Genomic DNA, 18983 nt, shown 5'->3' on the forward strand with positions numbered 1-18983 from the left:
TCCATTAGATCTGGAGCCAAGGATATGCATGCACAAGCCCACTCATAAGAAAAGCCTTGCTTAATCAAAGAAGGCCTATTTAGTCGGTCAACCACATGCCTCTTGGAAGTCCAGAAGCAGGAAATTAAGGCATACCACTTATTGTCACTGGTCTCCTGCAGCTGGTATTGAGAGGCACATTGCCTCTGAACCTAAATGCAGCAAATCGTAATCAAGACTAGTAACCACTGATGGACTTGCCCTCCATGAATTTGTCTAAACCCCTTTTAAAGCCATCTAAACTGATGTCATTGTCAAATAGTGGTATATGTGCAGCTGGGAATATTTCGCTCCATTGTGCATCACTTCACCATGTATTCACACTGAACTGCATTTATCATTTTGGTGCCCATTCAACCTGAAGAAATCCTTTTGAAACTCTTCACAATCTGGTTTGGTTTCCACAATTATGAATACGTTGATATCATCTACAAGCTTTGCCACCTCACTGTTTACCCCTAATTCCAGAGCATTTATGAGCAAGTTAAAAGCACCAGTCTCAATACAGATACTTGGGGGACCCCACTTCTTACTTCTCTCAATTATGAAAATCGTCAGTTTATTCCTATCCAGTTTCCTGTTGTTGTTGTTGTTGTTGTTGTTAATAATAATAATAATAATAATAATAATAATAATAATAATAATAATAAATTATTTTACATTTATATCCTGCTCTTCCTCCAAGGAGCCCAGAGTGGTGTACATGTTTTGTTTATCCTAATAACAACCCTATAAGGTAGGTTAGGCTGAGAGATACTTCACTGGCCCAGAGTCACCCAGTGAGTTTGTTTCTAAACAGTTAACAATCATAAAGGGACCTGTTCTTTTGTTTCATGACTATCCTTGTAAAAGACTCCTCCCCTTCCTCCAAAAAGGTCCCCCAGACCTCAGTTTTTGTTTTAATTCATTAGGGAGGGGGTAGAAAAGCCCTGTAGTCTAAGTTGACTTCTGCTAATGCAACTCTGCATCCAACACAATAAATTCATTTATATTTTATACTTTAAACAGTTTTGGAAGAGTTTTACCTTTATAAAATGATTGTTTTATAAGCTTACTTTTTAATACAGGCAAAAATTGGAATATTTTTGTTTCAGTAACTTTTATTTCACTTGTTATGGCAATTTACAGTAACAAATATTTAGTAGGGCCATTGGACCATCTAGTTCAGTATTGTCTGCACAGACTGGCAGCAGCTTCTTCAAGATTGCAAGCAGGAGTCTCTCTCAGCCCTATCTTGGAGATGCCAGGGAAGGCACTTGGAACCATCTGCATGCAAGTGCTCTTCCCAGAGCAGCTCCATTCTCTAAGGGAAATATCTTACAGTGCTCATATGTAGTCAAATGCAAACCAGAAGACCAATTGTCCCCTGCTTAGCAAAGGGGACAATTCATGCTTGCTACCTCGTTCAATAACCCATCATTATTTTCTTGAGTGATATGCGTTTCCAGATGCCAAGAGACCAAATTCAAGCTTTCAGTGAAAATGGACAAGTTGCTACCATAAGCTGAAGCTAAAACAATATTCTTCAACACACCCAAGCCATTCAAATATTGCAGGAAAGAAATCTAAGTATGCCTCACTCCCTTATTTTATAGAACATGGCATCACATTTGCACAGATGAGGAAATTAGATAGAAAATTTCTCAGAAGTGTCTTCTTGGCTTTGGACCTGCATGTGACATCATCAAGACTGTGGAGATCTATAGTTAGTCCTCTCTTTTGCAACATGACTTTGTAAAAACAATGGTCTGACTGATTTTCTGTTAATCAGTAATGCCTTCTATACAATGCAGACCATCATATTTACATCAAGAATTAATTTGGACTAGCTGAACCCGCACAGAGCATCTGTGCTCTAGAACTCTGTTGCTCTCCTTGTTCCCTGCCACAGCCCTGTTTTATTGCTCTGTGTCTGTGCACCCACTTTCAGTTGCCCCCTCCTCGCCGCTCGCCCGGTCACTCGCCCCTTCCCTGCCGCTCACTCGCCCCTCCCCACGACTTACTCGCTCGCTCCCTGCTCGCTCTCTCCTCTTCCCTATCTGCATATGGAAATCCCCACTGCCCAATCACCATAGTGCTTCTGCTCTGTTATCTCCGATTGCCAAGTGCGACTTTAGTGTATTATATTTCACAACTCACCACTGCCACCATTTCTGCTGCTGTTCCCCTTGAACATCTGATTATTGGAATAGCTCCTATTAATAAATAAAAATTGCTCTTGGGTAAATCTGTCATAAAGCCAAGAATATGTTAAAACAGAGATGTTTCATATTGTATATTACAGAATGCCTTTCATAAAAACAGTATGAAAGAAACACAGGCCATATGTATAAACAAAATGTTATCACATTGAAATAGACACTCAGAAATTATCTTAAGGCAGGCTGGCCAATGTCATGTTTCACAGACATTAGCTAGCCATCTCATAATCTGTTCAGTGTGTTTCAGAGTTTTCCCATTGGACCCAATACATGACATAAGTCAGGATTGCTTGATCCTGATAAGCAATTCTGGCTTTTAAAAAAAAACCAGAAACAGACTTCTGCCAACTCTCATATACAAAGGTGGGGAGGGGGGCATGTGTGTGCTAGACACATCACAGGAAGGTGGAATGGAATCCTGGCTCTACATTATGCCTGGACCAGCCCACTGACATACATTTCTTAAAGTCACAGCTTAAAATGTCACAGCTTGTGCCAGATCATCAGTTATGATAAATTTGCAGGTTAAACTAATGGCTTCATTTGAATGAATCTACATGCTGCTTGCCTTATCTAGTGCTCACACAAGGTCTGTGATTTTAGAGGATTAGAAAGGGATAATCTGTGTAAATTATATCCTCCCCTTGGGCTAAATAGCACATCCCTCCCTTGCGCTAAATAGCACAAATGAAGGCAGCTGGAGCTTGGGTACAACCTATTAGGCTGTTCATACAAACAGGCCTATCTGGGGTGTCCCACTGGGTAGCTCAGGAATTTCCCCATGGCTATTACCCAGGTAGAAGGGTATGAGCGTGTCCTTCTACAGGTGCTCCCAATCACGTGAATTCTCAGGCTACCTACAAAGGCAATGGGAGCAAGAGGATCGTGTGGGGGAAGGTGGGTATACTCCTGCCTTCCCTCCAGCCCTCTCTATCTCTCTAGCCATCAGGGATTTTGGTCGTATGAATGACCTTACTAACTTCCTAATTTGTGTGTGTGTGTGTAGACACACACAGAGAGTAAAAGCTCCTTTCATTCAAACTATCAAATATTTCTACAGATACAATCATTTTATTCTGTTCTGTTCGACAGAGCCTTAACTTTTATTCATTAAGAAGATCCTTCTGTTAAAAGGTTTTATTTGGTGCAGATTTAACATTTCTGAGTCTTTTAGGCATTGGCTTTAACACCACCTCTCCTTGTTTCCATGTGAATTCCCCTCCCATTTTCAGAATTAACCAAGGTGCAGAATAGCATCTGCAGAAATACTGAGCATGGTTAACATTAAATCAGACTTTGATACTGGTTTGCAAAAGAGGAGAAAATGTTATGCACAGGATCTTTAGGGGAGGAAGAGTCCTTTAGTGTCTTCCTCCCTCAGAATGCATAGAAGTGTTTTTGCCATTTTCCTTACAGAAATGTAATTTTTTTAAAAAAATCCTTAATACTCACCAAGTGTAACAAAAAAACAGAAAAGGCTGTCAACAATTGTGTCCATAATGGTCTCCATTTCAGTGTCTGTTATATCAGGTCTGTTAATGGCTATAATACCAAAGGGGGTGGGGGGACATTTAAGTTAGCACAAGTTATACATTTTGCACCTTTCATTTTAAACAGAGTTCTAAGTTGTTGTTGTTTAGAATGACAACTTAGAACTCTTTGTTTAAAATGAAAGGTGCAAAATTCTACATTGTCAACACTAAAAGATCAAAACAAGTTAAGAATCTCTATTCATGCTTCTTATCCGGATGTGAAAAGTATGTTTATCTATCTATCTAACATATTTGTATACTGCCCAAAACGCAAGTCTCTGGGCAGTTTACAATACAATAAAAGCAACAAATAAAAAGGTTAAAACATTACAATTTAAAATTTAAAACATTAAAACTATTAAATACAAACTATTAAAACAGTACCTAATTAAAAGCCTGGGAGAACAAATGTGTCTTGTTTAATATCTCAATAAGGCAACAACAAGATTCTATGGCTAGACAGAAATAAGGACTGTCCACTTATTTTCCTAATCTATTATCATTTCAATCATAAATGTAGATAACAAATCAATATGATTAGTGGTAATTTGGGGAGAATTCCTTGAGAATTAGGCAGCTTTTGGTAGTAAAGCTCCACATCAAAATGAACACATTTTTGTACACACAAAAATTATAAACTAGGCATTAAATATTTGTTTTTAGAATAATCCACCTACCACGATATGAAACAAGCTCTTTATTTTGATTGCACAATACAAACATATCATCTTCCAAGGTAATGAAATTAAGATATTGGTCAAAAACCTATAAATTAAGACAAAAATCAATCAAATTTAGTAGCTCTTTGTACAATAATGAGTTTTTAAATATGAACTTATACATGTGCTCTCCCCTTGACATTAAAGTGAATAAAACTTTAAATTGTTTTTAAGTATATTAATTGGTTTTAAATGGTTTTGAATTGTTTTTATATTGTTTTAATCAGTGTGTTTTAAATGGTGTTTGTTTTTTATGTCTTTTTAAACTTGTTGTGCACCTCCCAGAGCCTTTGGATGGGGCAGCCTACAAATGTAATCAATCAATCAATCAAAGCCACCCAAGTTATCTGAATTATGTTACGTAACATATATTATTAAAATATACATCTACATTTATATGCATGTACAGGGAGTAAACAACTACAAACAAGTTGTGCTCCAAAAGTTTGTAAATTGGATGTTCATAACTCAGAACACATATAGTTCTTATGAGGGATGACTTGTTTGTATGTGTGGGCTGGTGTTTGTAAGTTGGAGACTTCATTAATTTAATATGCCATGGAGCTTTGTTTGTAAGTATGGGTCGTTTGTAAGCTGGGGAGTGCCCGTATTAAAAACTAATCAGTCTGAAATAGGAAACAAACAACTACATTGTATACACCATGTTTCCCCAAAGCACTCAAGGCAGTTTACATTTTAAAGTTATAGCTTAAGTTACACATTTTGAGGAAGAAGCTGTTAAATTAATAACTGTTGCAATTCATGTTTTAAATAACCAGTACACACAACCATGATGCAAGATGGCTGCCAATAAATTCTTGAGATGCACATGCAATCCTACTAATTGGGCAAAGAAGGTGGGTTTTTTTTAATATTTAGTACAGGGGGAAATAACTGTGCTATTAAACCCAGCATAGAATCTCTCCTATTGGCTGTTGCTGGTATCTCCCTTATGTTTCTTTTTAGACTGCAAATAGCTTTTGGATAGGAAACCATCTTCTCATGCCTTTTGTTATGCTATATGGGTTTTGTTTTGTATACTGCTTTAACTGTTGTTGTTGTAAAAGGGTATATAAATATTATTGATAATAACCACCTTTGCATTATTATGATGACATAGCTTCATCATTAACTTCACTATAAGGGATTCAATAATGAAGACTCTTGTATTAAGTAACTGGCACACTGTACCTTAGCCACTTGTGTTACTGCACTGGCACCCAGAGCAGCATTTGCAATATCTTCCAGTTTACTTCTTGAAATAGCAGAAATAAAATTTAAATAATAAGATTCATAAAGTTGATTTCTAAGATCCTGAAAAAAATAATAATGTTAGCACACAGGAGATGTTAAGCTAACAAGAATGCTTTAAAAATGAATGCCTTTACTATACATCATTATAACTGATACAGTTTAATACAAGGAGGATTGTGTGACATATTAGCATTGCCCAATATATATTTCTGGGCTTGTTCAGAGATGGCTACCCCTCATGGCTAAAAGTAATTAAACTTGACATGGCGGGGGGGGGGGGGAGCTACTGGGAGGGAAAGCACCAACTGCTTTCACTGGTATATGCCATCAGAAATTACTACAGGAACAATCTCTCAGTTATGAAATGTTGTATCAGAACTATTCTAGGATAAAGATCTGGATAGTGGTTCCATACATCCATAATGACTGGGTTCTGCGCCTGCGCAGACCATGCTTCGGATAGAATTCATTAGCTCCTCGTGACACCCAACCGCCAGGAGCATGTGACTGCAGTACCCTTAAGCAGCGGTTAGGCATCCCTTTCCTCATTTTCCTGTTAGCCATAACAGTGGAACAAGCTGAGAGCCCTATGTGGTCAGCTTATTTTATTGATGAGAAATTCTGAGTTATAATATCCCCAGAGAAAATGAGCATTGGTTACTTACTGTGAAGGCTTCATCCTGCTGCTGGATATTAGGACATCTCATGGGTTATACTTCCCCATTGCTCCAGAGTCAGGACAACACACATTAGTTTAGGAAGCTTTAACAGTTTATTTTAGGAAGCTTTAATGGCTTGGATCCAAGGTATTTAAGGGAGCGCCTCCTTTGTCATGAACTCTGCTGCTTGTTACGGTCTTCTGGAGAGATCTGGTTACAGCTGCTACTGGCTCATTCCGTGGCAACCCAGGACTGGGCTTTCTATGTAGCTGCCCCCCGGGGCTTTGGAATATGTTCCCTGAAGAGCATCTCCTTCTGTTTGTTTTCAGGAAGACCCTCAAGACTCATCTGTTCTCACAGGCTTTTAATTAGAATTAATTATAATAATTTGTTTTAATAATTGTTTTATGCTACTTTTTATTGTTTCATGTATTTTAATCTGTGTTGATTTTAACTATATTAAATTTTGTAAACTATCTAGAAATGTACATATCAGGCAGTATAAAAATATGATAGATAGATAGATAGATAGCCAGCCAGCCAGCCAGCCAGCCCTAGGAAAGATAACCCTGCCCAGTTCTGAGAGTAACCAAGTAGAAATAACAGAGAATAGAAAATACAGATGTAGAAAATAACGTTAAGGTACAGTAATTTAGAGAAACTAGGCAGTCCTCGAAGTAGACCCAGACAGCCCAAGTGGGTGGAACAAGATGTTCTCATATTCAGCAGCAGGAAGAAGCCTTCACAGTAAGTAACCAATGCTGCTTTCCCTACTGCTGAAAGACAACATCTTGTGGGGCATGCTACAGCTGATGAGCCTGGGTGGGAAGCATCCGTTGACTACTGCTGAGGGAGTACATGTTGCAGCACTCATCTATCAACTGTTGTTTCAACAAAGCATGCGAGTCCATCTTCTAGTGCTTTGTAAAGGTAGATGGGGATAACCATGTAGCTGCCTTACAAATCTCTGACAGAGGAGCGTTGGTGGAAAAAGCTGCCATTGCTACTGCCACCTCCCTAGTTGAGTGAGCCAAGATATGCAGTGGTGTTGATAGGTTTAGAGTCTCGTGTGCCAGGGAAATGCATGCTTTAATCCACCTTGCTATAGTGGACCTCAAGACCTTTTAGCCCATGGAAGTGGGAAGATATAACACAAATAATGCATCTGAAGTCTGGCACACCTCCAAACGTCCTTTAAGCACCGTCTAAAACTTAGCTTGTGCCATGCCCACTCCTACGGATGTGAAGGTTTGGGACAAGGAGAAGACAATATAGTGTTCTGGGACCTGTGAAATACAGACGGCACCTTAGGTACAGATGATGGATCAGGTATCAGTCTTACTGAGTCCGGGAAGATTATACAGAGATGCCTATTTACTGATAAAGCCTGTAGTTCGGTCACCCTTCTGGCAGAGGTTATGGCTACGAAGAAGGCCAGTTTGTGAGACAGAAGGTGGAGCAGAATGGAGTGGATGGGCTCCAATGGAGAGCCTTGTAGCGCTCGGAGCACCGTGTGCTGAAGTGTAGCTCTCCTGAGGAAATGTTAGACGTGTAATTGCATAAAGTGTTGCTGTCATGTATTGGAGAATTCTCATTTGGGATTTTAGTGCTATCACATTCTGGTAAGGGAGTAAGAACCACTGGAGTGGGCACAGGTGGAACCTGGCCCAATCTACTGCATCCAGATGTTTCTGCCCACTGGAGAAGCCACCATTAGGCCCAATAGGTAGGCTAAAGCAAGTAGCGGTAACCTCTTGCCCAGGATCCTTTAAATGTGTTCTTGAGTTAGGATTAACCTGTCCAGGGTGGTGTATTATTATTCCCAGGTAATGTAACCTCTGGGAGGTAAAAGTTGGCTCTTTGACTGGTTGACAAAGAACCTGTGGTTGGACAATACTTTAAGCAAAAGCCTGAGGTCTGATTGATCAGAGGACAGATCTGGTGCTCTGAGGAGCAAGTCGTGTAGATAGACAAATATCCTGACACCCTGAAGCATTGGGATGTGCTATGAGTGGTGCCATGACCTTCGTGAAGACTCTTGGTGCTGAGGATAGACCAAACGGTAAGGCCTTGTATTGGTAGTGACCGTCCGCATACTTGAAGCGGCACAATGGCCAGCTGTTTAGATAACTGGGATGTGCAAATAAGCCTTGGTTAGGTCTACAGAGGCCAACTGATCTAGGTGGTGGAGGGATTCCACAATTGATTTCAGTCTATCTGAACTTTTCGTGCCTGACAAATTTGCAGAGAAACTTGAGATCCAAGACTGCTCTAAGGGAGCTGTCCTTTTTTGACATGGTGAACAAAATAAAATAAAAAATCCTCTGCTCTGCTGTTGAATAGGAACGGGTTCTACTGCCCCTATATGTTCCAAAAGGCGAATAGCTTGCAGAAGGCCTGTATGCTTGATAAGCAAATGTGAATGCAGGGTTGACAAAAACCTGTTTGTGGACAAAGTGGTACACTCTATTCTGTAACCGTGCTGAATAGTTTGAAGGACCCATCTGTCATTTGTGGAAAGTTCCCAAGCATTTAAGAATGGTATTATGTGACAGGCCTCACCCCCAGCTCCAAACCAGAGAGGCCACAAGTCAGGATTGCTGTCTAGTAGTTTTATTCTGTCTCTTGAAGGTCTGATGTCCGGTTAGCTTGTAATTGGGTCTAAATCTGTTCCAGATTGGACACTCATGCCTGTTGTCCCTTTCCCTGGGTCTGAATGGGGCCCTGAAAAGACACAGACCGAAAATTTCCATTCTGCCAATAGAAATCCCTATGTGTTGTAGGCAGGGCTTTTCTCTTATCTTTGATTTTGATGAGTAGTTCATTTAGAGTTTGATTGCCAAATAGCTTAGAATATACTTAAGGGACAAATGCCAAATTGGAGCAAGAAGTGGCCTCTACCTGTCAATGCTTCGACCATAGGGTCTACCTGGCCAACACAGTAGAAGCGGTGGACCTGGATGCGAAGCAGATAGTCTATAGTGGCATCAGCTGAGAAGGCCTTCATCTTTTGGATTTTTAATAACGTTTATTTGAAGTGTATGGGGTCTTCTGGTGGGTCTTGAATTAAATCATCCACCCACAGTAATGAAGATCTGGAGATAATAGATGCTGCCACAGATGGTGTGAGAAAGTTGATACGAGAGACATTTTTCTCCCTCTCGCATAACTATAGAACCAGGGGTTATCCCATGAAACTGATTGCCAAGAAATTCAGGACAAAAGTACTTTTTCACACAACACATAATCAGCTTGAGGAATTCTCTGCCACAAGATGTCGTGACAGCCAACAACCTGGATGGCTTTAAGAGGGGTTTGGATAAATTCATGGAGAAGATATCTATCAATGGCTACTAGTCTGAGGGCTATAGGCTCCAGCCTCAGAGGCAGGATGCCTCTGAATACCAGTTGCAGGGTAGTCGCAACAGGAGAGAAGATATGCCCTCAACTCTTGCCCATGGGCTTCCCAGCAGCAACTGGTGGGCCACTGTGTGAAACAGGACACTGGACTAGATGAGCCTTGGGCCTGATCCAGGAGGGCTGTTCTTATGAGCAAATGGCCAGTGAGGAGGTTTTGTGTGCCCTTCTAACAGAAGTCTCTTATCTTTTTATCAGAAGGATCTCTGAGGGAGGTGTCTCCATCTTTAGGGAGCACCATGCTCAATAGTAGGGCCACTATAGGTCCATCAGTGGGAGGCACTTTAAGGTTTTCCTCAGGCAAACTGTAAAATCTATTGACTACCATACAAGATTTTCTGTTGATAGCAGGCGATACCCATTCGTGTTTCATCATGTCACTGGGAAATTATGGGAAAAGAAAATTCTTTTCTTTGGTCTTAATTTTAGCAAACATGAGGTCCTCCTTAGAATTGGATTGCTCCTCCTGGGGAGTACCCAACTGAAAACCCTGGGTGTGCATTGACTTACTCAGAAGATGGTCAAGGTCTTCAGGGATAAATAATCTCAGAGATGAAGAAAAATATTCATTAATTTCATCAAACCATTCTGCCTCCTCTCATGCCATTTCCAAGATCCTGGTCCCCTGGAATGATGGGGCCCACTGGGAGGGGTTGATCTAGGGGAGGAACCGCCCCAGTATTATCGGGGACTTGTGGCCCAAAGTCAGGGGCTTGTGGCCCTGGCCTGGTGATTGGGTGATTCATCGCCTGAGACCTTAGAGGAATGGGGGGAACTATGCCTATGCCTTAACCATTTTTCTTTATGTTCGTCTTTCTTTTCAGATTACTGGTGAATCTGGGTTTCAGATGAAGAGGAAAAAGATGATGAGTCTCTTTTTTACGGTTAACCTCCTTGGATTGCTGTTTTGTCAGTAAGTCTTGGAACCAGGTCTGCCATGCCTGGAGGCACCACATCAGGGAACTCTGGAGGTGCCACTGGAGTGTGTGTGTGTTCACAGTTAAGTCCACTGGCACTGCTTAGGGGGAGCAGGCCTGGCTGCAAGGGTGCACTTTGGATGGGGCCTTCACTCCCGCATCTCTCCCTGCGGAAGACTCTCCACCTTTCCTACCTCCCTGAGCACGGCAGGTCGTGCAACCTAGTGGTGGGAAATCCAACGGCCACTTCCTCAGATTGCCCAAAGTAGTGGCGGCAGGCAATGTCAAAGGCCCTGTGGTGCCCGGTGTACTGCCGGGGTGCTTCCAGAGGAAAATTTGAATCTCTCTGTTTCCCCTTAGGGAGGATGACATTTTAAATTCTGGGACCACTCTGCATCCTGACATACTAGATCCAAAGGAAGGGTAAAGAGGAGGAGGAGGAGGAGGAGGATAGAAGGTGAGAAAAAGTAAAGGAATTTTCTTCTTCTTAAGGAAGAGGAAGGCAGAAGGTCAATAGGAAGTTAAAAACATTAAAAGAAGTAGGAAAATACCATATAAAGAATGAAAATAGAGAAGGCTTTTGGAGAGAAGAGAAAAGGCTGTCCCTGGACCAGATGCAGGACTAGCAGAAATAGGCAGGGTCATTCTTTCCAGGGCTATTAAAGCTTCCTAAACTAATCTGCATAGTCTTGCCTCTGCAGCAACGGGGAAGCATAACCCATGAGATGTCCTCTTTCAGCAGTAGAGAAGATGAATTTCCGCCCATGTGAAAAATGTGTTTTGAAAACATTAAGATAGTATTGTCTCAATTTCTGAACTTTATTTTTAAAAGAATAAAAGAAATCAGCTTTTGACATCTGATATGTTCTTCATAGGCAGGCACTAGGACAGGTAGTAGCTAGACTTCAAAACTGCAGATAGGTATGGGGAATAATCACACAGGGTTACATATCTGCACTAATGGAAGCAACAGTAAGTAGTCTTTCCTTGCTGGGAAAGACATTAGTCCTTGCTGGCAAGGTAACAAATGTTACATACTCCTGTAAAGTATTGAAAATATTTTATAAGCAGAAAGTAGAAGCAAAACATACTGTCCAAGCATTGGATAGGAGACCTATTGCTGCTGTTCAGCACAAACTGCTATCTAGGGAAGCGGCAGTCCCAACATCCATTTGTATTTGGCAGAAAGCTGAGCCCACTTTTTCTGAGAGCTCTGGGTTACAACACAACTTCTTTAGAGCTCATACACCAGACATTAAGTAGGTTAAATTACCTGACATAGCCTGTCAATATTTTCCTCTGTTGGCATTACAAAATATATTGCTGGAACATCTGGAATAGGGTCCCGGTCGGAGTGTAAAAGACTGGAAAGAAAAACAAACCAGTTTTGTTTATGAACCATCTCACTTACTCTAACCAAGCAAAACTATATCAGAAACAAAGACCTTGGTTGCACACTATGCAGACTTAATTGGGATTGAGTCCCATTAAGCACATATGGGCTGCACATACGAGAACATAAAAGCTGCCTTATGATGATCATTGGTCCATTTAACTTAGTATCATATCAACTGACTGGTGGTGGCTCTCCAGGGTTTTAGACAGCAGCCTCTTTCACTTCCCTATGTAGAGATGTTAGGGACTGAACCTGGAACCTTCTGCTTACAAAGTATCTGTTCTACCACTGAGCTATGGCTCAATTTCCAACATACAACATCCCCAATGCACAGAAACTCCTATGTGATCTGATACAGACATAAAGGTGAGTCTTTGTTAAATGCTAAATACTCTTAAACATCTACATGAAACTGCTGGAAGAGATCATCAGGAGGTTTTGTTCAGGGTGTTATCAATATGCTGATGACACCTAGATCTACTTCTCCAAGGTGACCTCATCAGGAAATGGCATATCTTCCTTAAATGCCTGACTGTAGGCGGTAATGGGCTGGATGAGAGATAACGAACTGAAGCTGAATCCAAATAAGATGGGGGAGGGGGCACCCAAAAGATGGTTTATATCTGCCTGTGCTGGATGGGGTTACACTCCTCCTGAAAGATCAGATAGTAGCTTGGGAGTGCTCCTGGATCCAAAGATCTCTCTGGTTTCTCAAGTTGAAATGGTGGCCAGGAGCACTTTTTATCAGCTTTGGCCATTTCTGGAGGTAAATGACCTTAAAACAGTGGCACATGTGCTGGTAACCTCCAGGCTTGACTACTGTAATGCACTCTACGTAGGGCTGCCTTTGTACATAGTCCGGAAACTACAATTGGTACAGAATGTGGCAGCCAGATTGATCTCTGGGACAACACAACACCAGTTTTAGAAGAACTGTGCTGGCTGTCAATATGTTTCCAGGTGAAATACAAGGTGCTGGTTATTACCTATAAAGCCCTTACTGACTTGGGTCCAGGCTATTTAAGAGAGTGCCTCCTTTGTCACGAACCCTGCCACCTGTTATGATCTTCTGGAGAGGCCCGGTTACAGTTGCCACCAGCTCGTTTGGTGGCAACCCAGGACTGGGCTTTCTCTGTGACTGCCCCAGGACTTTGGAATATGCTGCCTGCTGAAATAAGAACATCTCCTTCTCTGTTTTTTTTCCAGGCCCTCCACACTCTCCTGTTCTCACAGGCTTTTAAGTAGAATTTTAATAATTTGTTTTAATAACTGTTTTATACTATTGTTTTTATTGTGTCATGTGTATTTTAATATGTGACTTTTAAATATTATTTTAAATTTTGTACACCACCTAGTGATGTACATATCAGGCAGTATAAAAATATTTTAGATAAATAAACAAACAGATTGTAGTTTAATGGTAACCCAACATTGGGAATCTGTGCTCCCTCTTTGCAGCCAATCCTCTTCCCTCTCTCTTCTCTATTCTATTAACTCCAACTGAACAAACTGTTGGCCACAGTAGTTAAGGGTCTCCATGGCATCTTTGGAAAAATTCCAACATATCATACTTATATACAGTCTACAGGACTATTAGACTAGTCCAGGGGTAAAGACATATTTCAAAAATGCTTAATAGTACTTGAAAAGATACAAATAAATTGCTGGAACATAGTTAAAATATATTTTTCATATTTTCTCAGTTTATATTTAATAACTTGCAAAATTACAATCTATTTTTATACTCTTAATTTTTTGCCAGTGTAATGGTCGATATCCTAACGAAGAGTATATGGTTCAAGGGACTGCTGGGTACAATGGAAGCCTTTGTGGAGCTCCCCATTCCCCCTGGGTACACATGGTTGCATAGGGGTTATTAGACTTTTGAGCACCGCTGGTGCTCTGGAAGGAATCTGGATAACCAGAAACATGTTGTGTCCCTCAGCAACATGTTTCTAATGTTGCAGAGCTCTTCTGAAGTGTGAGCAGCACTCAGAAGCCTGATGGCTTTTGAGCGACAGCATGCACACAGGGGAAAGGCTCTCTGCGCATGCGCAAATGACCTCTGCAAGGTCGTAGGCCATGCCAGGTCTTGCAGAGGCTATGGCTGCTGCACGCCTTTACGGAGGCCCGAAAGGGCCGGAAATACTCAACTTACCCAGCCACGATGGTGACTTGAGAGGCTGGTGGGGGAGGGGGAACCTTCGTGGACCCCCCCGGTGGCATACAGGAAGCCCCCCGAAGGGCTACAAGTATTTAAAATCTATTATTATTATTTTATATTCATAGACACACACACACACCCGGTCCAGGAGCGGGGGATTCGATGGGGGCCGGACCAAACTTGGCCGGTCTGGTTCGAATCAAACCGGGCCAGCCAGTTCCGTGCACACCCCTAGGTGCCACTGGCGAAAAAGCAGCGGGGTGGGGACAAGAAGGTAAGGAGTTCCGTACCTGCTCTTTAAGGGAACCGCTCCCTGCAACATCGAGCTGGTTTGGACACCGACACTCAATTTGTTTCAGCACTTCACTGAGGACGTGCCAAACCAGCTCATGCACATCCCTAATTCAGGCATGCAACTGGTGGCTAGGGATAATATGCAACTTTACCTTAATGATAATTAAAATCCCACAAGCTTTTTCAAACAATATATAAATTAATACACTACAATGCATATGCATTAAGATACCCACAGATGCAAAGTAATACCCATGTCTCTTAATTCTTTCACAGACAGCAATGGAGATATTATATCTTGTCCAAATCTGTCATAAATGAGAACCTGTAACACAAAAATACCTATTAGTATATACACTATAGCGGCAATCCTCGAAAGCTGTGTGCGCGTACTGCTTTTCTTACAAGGACTACCATCATGCAAGTTAACATTTACTTCAGTAGCATTTTAATTCTGCAGCAGCTTTATGTCCCTGAACTTCACAATTGTTAAGCAGATTAAAAAGTGTTTCAAAAACATTTCAGAGTTGAAGTCACATTTCCATAGGTTTTTAACTACTTCAGTTACTTTAAAAACAAAGTATTAAAAATGAATGAAAATAAAAATAATTGGCAGAGCGACGGTTACAAGTACTAGCAGACATCCTAACAAAGTGCATGGGTAAGGAGGGACTACAGGGATGTGACCAGGATTTGTACACAACTTCCCCCTCCCTTTACACATGCACTGTTGCATAAGTGGACAAAATGTTCCTGCTCCACCCATACTCCAGAAGTGCTCTGGGAAGAGGAAAACACATCACTGACCCTCAACAATGTGATTAACCTCTTCTAGAGTGTGGGTGGTGCAGGGATATTTTGCTCATTTGTGCAACAGCACGCATGTAGAGGGACTGGGGGAGTTGTGTGCAAGCTCCTGTCACTTCTTCTCAGTCCATCATTATCTGTGCACTGTGTTAGGCAGGATATCACCTACTGATATTAGATGGCTGAAACAATGCACAAAAGCAGATTAAGAGAAGATAATATAGTGAGTAAAATATTTCTAGAATGTACCATTAACAACACTGTTGAATGCAAATGTTTCTCAGACCATTAAAAGAGTGATGTCTGCTTGATAAATCTCTCACCACAATCTTAGGCCACAGTCAACAGACTGAATTCAGAGACACACAAGAAATCTTCCTTTACACAACACGGATTTTCTGCCCCTTCTCCCCACTGAAGTCCCCTGCCTCTACCTGAACATCCACTTGAAGGTTGGAGATCAACATCTGTTGAATTGGGTGTGCGTGCGCGCTACTTTGTATGAGCAAAAGTGCCTTTCTGCTTGCACCAGGCACCATGAATCCAACCCAAACTTCTGCAAATAGCAGCATTCCACTCCCCCACCAGCCAGTCACTGAAGAATGTTTACATCCCCAGATAGGAGCAGCTGCATTTAATCCACAGAGCTCTTCTTTGTGCATTTCTACAAAACTCACTTTCCTTCTTTTTCAATCAGCAGTAATTGGTCCTAGGTCCATAAAATGCAATTTTCAAAAACAAGGAAATTAAAATCAAATTATCAATAGCCATGAATGTAAAATAGGTGTATAGTTGGACTTACTTTCCATACTGGTTCACCTGTACTGTTTTTAACAGGTGGCACATTAAAATTCAACATACGCTTCAGAGCCACTGAAAAGAAGAGAAAGTTCTGTTACTAATAAGAGTTTTATTTTTTCTTTCACAATGAAAGCAAATAAGAGCTTGAACAACTTTGAAAGCGTGTTGCTAACTTTTAAAATTTCCTGAGATACACCTACTGAAAAATTGCATAGGAACATAGAAAGCTGCCTAATATTGAGTAAGTCCATCCAGCTCAGTATTGTCTACACAGACTGGCAGCGGCATCTCCAAGGTTGCAGGCAGGTGTCTCTCTGAACCCTATCTTGGAAATGCCTAAGGTCATTTCCAACCACCATTTTGAGAAGAGGAGCCATTTTGTGGCTCATTTGTTTTTAAAAAAAAATGGGGTGGAGGCATTGCTGGAAATCTGCAGCATAGTACAGAACTTTAAGTTATTTCTGCCTTTTCCTGCCGATTTTTGCTATTTTTTCCAGCCTCCAGGAACCTAACCCCCCATTTCCCATTGCTTCAATGCCTTGTTATTCATGGTTCCGTTATCCGCGGTTGTAGTGGAGAACGGACCTCCCATGGATAACAAGGTCCACCTGTACAATCTTTTCCTCATTCACATAGGTAGTTTGCTTTACTATGCAAATGCTCTTAACATTCTAAATAGATTGTTCCCAATGGGCAGTTCGTTGCTGCAGTAACGATGCAATTGTCAGTAGCAACGAAGCCTCTCCAAACTAGAGAGAAGCGAAGATGTGGTTTTGACTTACACAAGCCAGCATGTGCACCCTGCTCTTCCTTGGGCGACATGTGGCACTGTATGAGAGCCACTGTGTGACATACACTGCACTACTGAACCATCCCATTTGTTCTGCTGAACATATTCCTTGTTGTTAAAGCACCTTTGGTACAGAATACTTTGGCTCTTTTGTATCTTTAACTCATACAGTAGCTTCTATAGCCCCATTCAATTCTCATGTTGTACCTGTGATCAGATGACAGCACACATGTACATGTTTTTGCATGAATGATTGTACATGCATTCATTTTAAAAGTGAGCCTACAGGCCTCCCTCAAATGCAGGGTACAGATATGAAATATACTGCTGTATCAAGATGTGAACTCCACCTGTGTACAGATCTGTAACTGTGTACACTCTTCAGGTGTTTTTTTTTAAAAAAGGGACACTTGATTATTTACAGTGTCCCAATTGTACACCTGCAAGCCCCATCCTGGCATTGATGTAATAAGAAAGACTCACCCCGAAGCTGTCTGAAAACTGATGCCCTAGGCTGATCATGGAAGCAACCTCTTTCACGCTTACAGCATTTGTCCCTTCAGACAAATGCCGCAAGTGTGTGTGTGTGGTGGTGGTGGTGGAGGGAGGCTTTTTTAAGTCCACCAGGGCTGGGCTTGTGGGCCACTCTCAGATGGTGTAGGTGACAACAGCACTCCTTTTTTTCTTTTTAAATGTCTGAAAAGGGCAAGATTATATGAGCGCTGAACAGAACATGTGACACATGGGCAAGCCTTTTGACAACAGTTGTTTTCGAGACTGTGCTTCAGCTGTGAGAATGTGGTTAGAGCACCAAATTCACTCACGTTCTAAACACACACACCACACACCCTGCCCACTGATGAAGATAGGATCAATGAAAGGTATATAACCGTTAAATAGAAGTTCAAGGATATGTTAATATATTTCAAGGATATAACTCGAAGAGATATAGGAGAGGAAGAGTTTGCACTGCCACGGGGAAAACGAGAGTGTAGGATGAGTGTCAGTGGCGGTGGTGGGGCCAAAAAAACACAGTTACTACAGCGTCTTGTATCCCATGAGGCGAGGGTCTTCAGGAGAATCCCACCTCCTCAGAACCGGGCCAGCAAAGGGGAGCAAAAAACTGTCCGTTCATAGACCCCAAAGTAGGGAAACAAAGTGTGAACACCACAAAAAAGAGCACAACACTCATGCAGACCGGAGAAAGGAGCAGGCCACGTATATACGCGTACACAAACACACACACAGCCCTGTTCTCCGCAGGGTAATAAAGAGACCCAGCCCAACCCAGCCCCCGAGGAAGCTCCAGCCTAGGAGCTGCTCCCGAGGAGAAATACGGCCAGCAGGTCCCGCGCAAGCTGGGAGAGGACCGGCCACTCACCCGCCTGCTTCTCCCGGATACTGGCCGCCATCTTCCCTGCTGCCGCTCAGGCCAGCTCCGCCCCCCTCGCCGCTGCACCAACACCAGCCGGGAGACGTGGCGGCCCAGCTGATCCCAGGGAGCGAGATGTGGCGCGGCGGGCGGAGCCTCCCTCTCGTCGTCCTCTGCTCGGCCAGTCAGCAGCGCCGTCGCGGAGTCTCCGTAGTCGCAGGAGGGGCCGGGGCTGCGCTTTGCTGGCTCGGGTTTTCCTTTTTCACAAGCGGGAAGACTTGTTATGGTCTCGCTCAGCTTCTTGCAGCGCTCGAACTGGCCTTTGCCGCTGTTTTGCAGCGCCCAAACTGTAGTTACTGCTAGGCTGGCTAGTCCTTTTGGTGAAGGGAGCCCTTTATTATCGCCCCATTATTACCACATTAGTGACCCACTGAGAGAGCCACTTCCCACTAGCCGGTTAGTCTGTTGCACCAAGAACAAGTCTTCTTGTGACACCTTTTAAAAAAAGTTAATGTAAGTATTGTAACAAGTTTTCGTGGGCTATCGTTCACTTCATCAGGCCTAACGGAGGGTAAACACTCCGTGCATCTGATGAAGTGGACTGTAGATTCCGAAAGCTCA

General features: G+C 42.2%; 1 protein-coding gene across 1 annotated transcript in view; it reads right to left on the reverse strand.

The window, feature by feature from the left end:
- Positions 1-18537, reverse strand: part of SCFD1 (sec1 family domain containing 1) — a 93466-nt gene extending 74929 nt beyond the window's left edge. Inside the window, exons 1-8 of the mRNA XM_053283835.1 lie at positions 18372-18537; positions 16202-16272; positions 14829-14917; positions 12012-12102; positions 5683-5805; positions 4450-4537; positions 3693-3782; positions 2179-2234 (exon numbers count right to left, since the gene is read on the reverse strand). Coding sequence (XP_053139810.1) covers positions 2179-2234; positions 3693-3782; positions 4450-4537; positions 5683-5805; positions 12012-12102; positions 14829-14917; positions 16202-16272; positions 18372-18402 — 639 coding nt within the window. The 5' untranslated portion in view covers positions 18403-18537. The remainder of the gene's footprint in view (positions 1-2178; positions 2235-3692; positions 3783-4449; positions 4538-5682; positions 5806-12011; positions 12103-14828; positions 14918-16201; positions 16273-18371) is intronic.
- Positions 18538-18983: the final 446 nt, after the last annotated feature.

This window comes from Hemicordylus capensis, chromosome 1 (assembly GCF_027244095.1).
Source record: "Hemicordylus capensis ecotype Gifberg chromosome 1, rHemCap1.1.pri, whole genome shotgun sequence".
NCBI lineage: Eukaryota > Metazoa > Chordata > Lepidosauria > Squamata > Cordylidae > Hemicordylus > Hemicordylus capensis.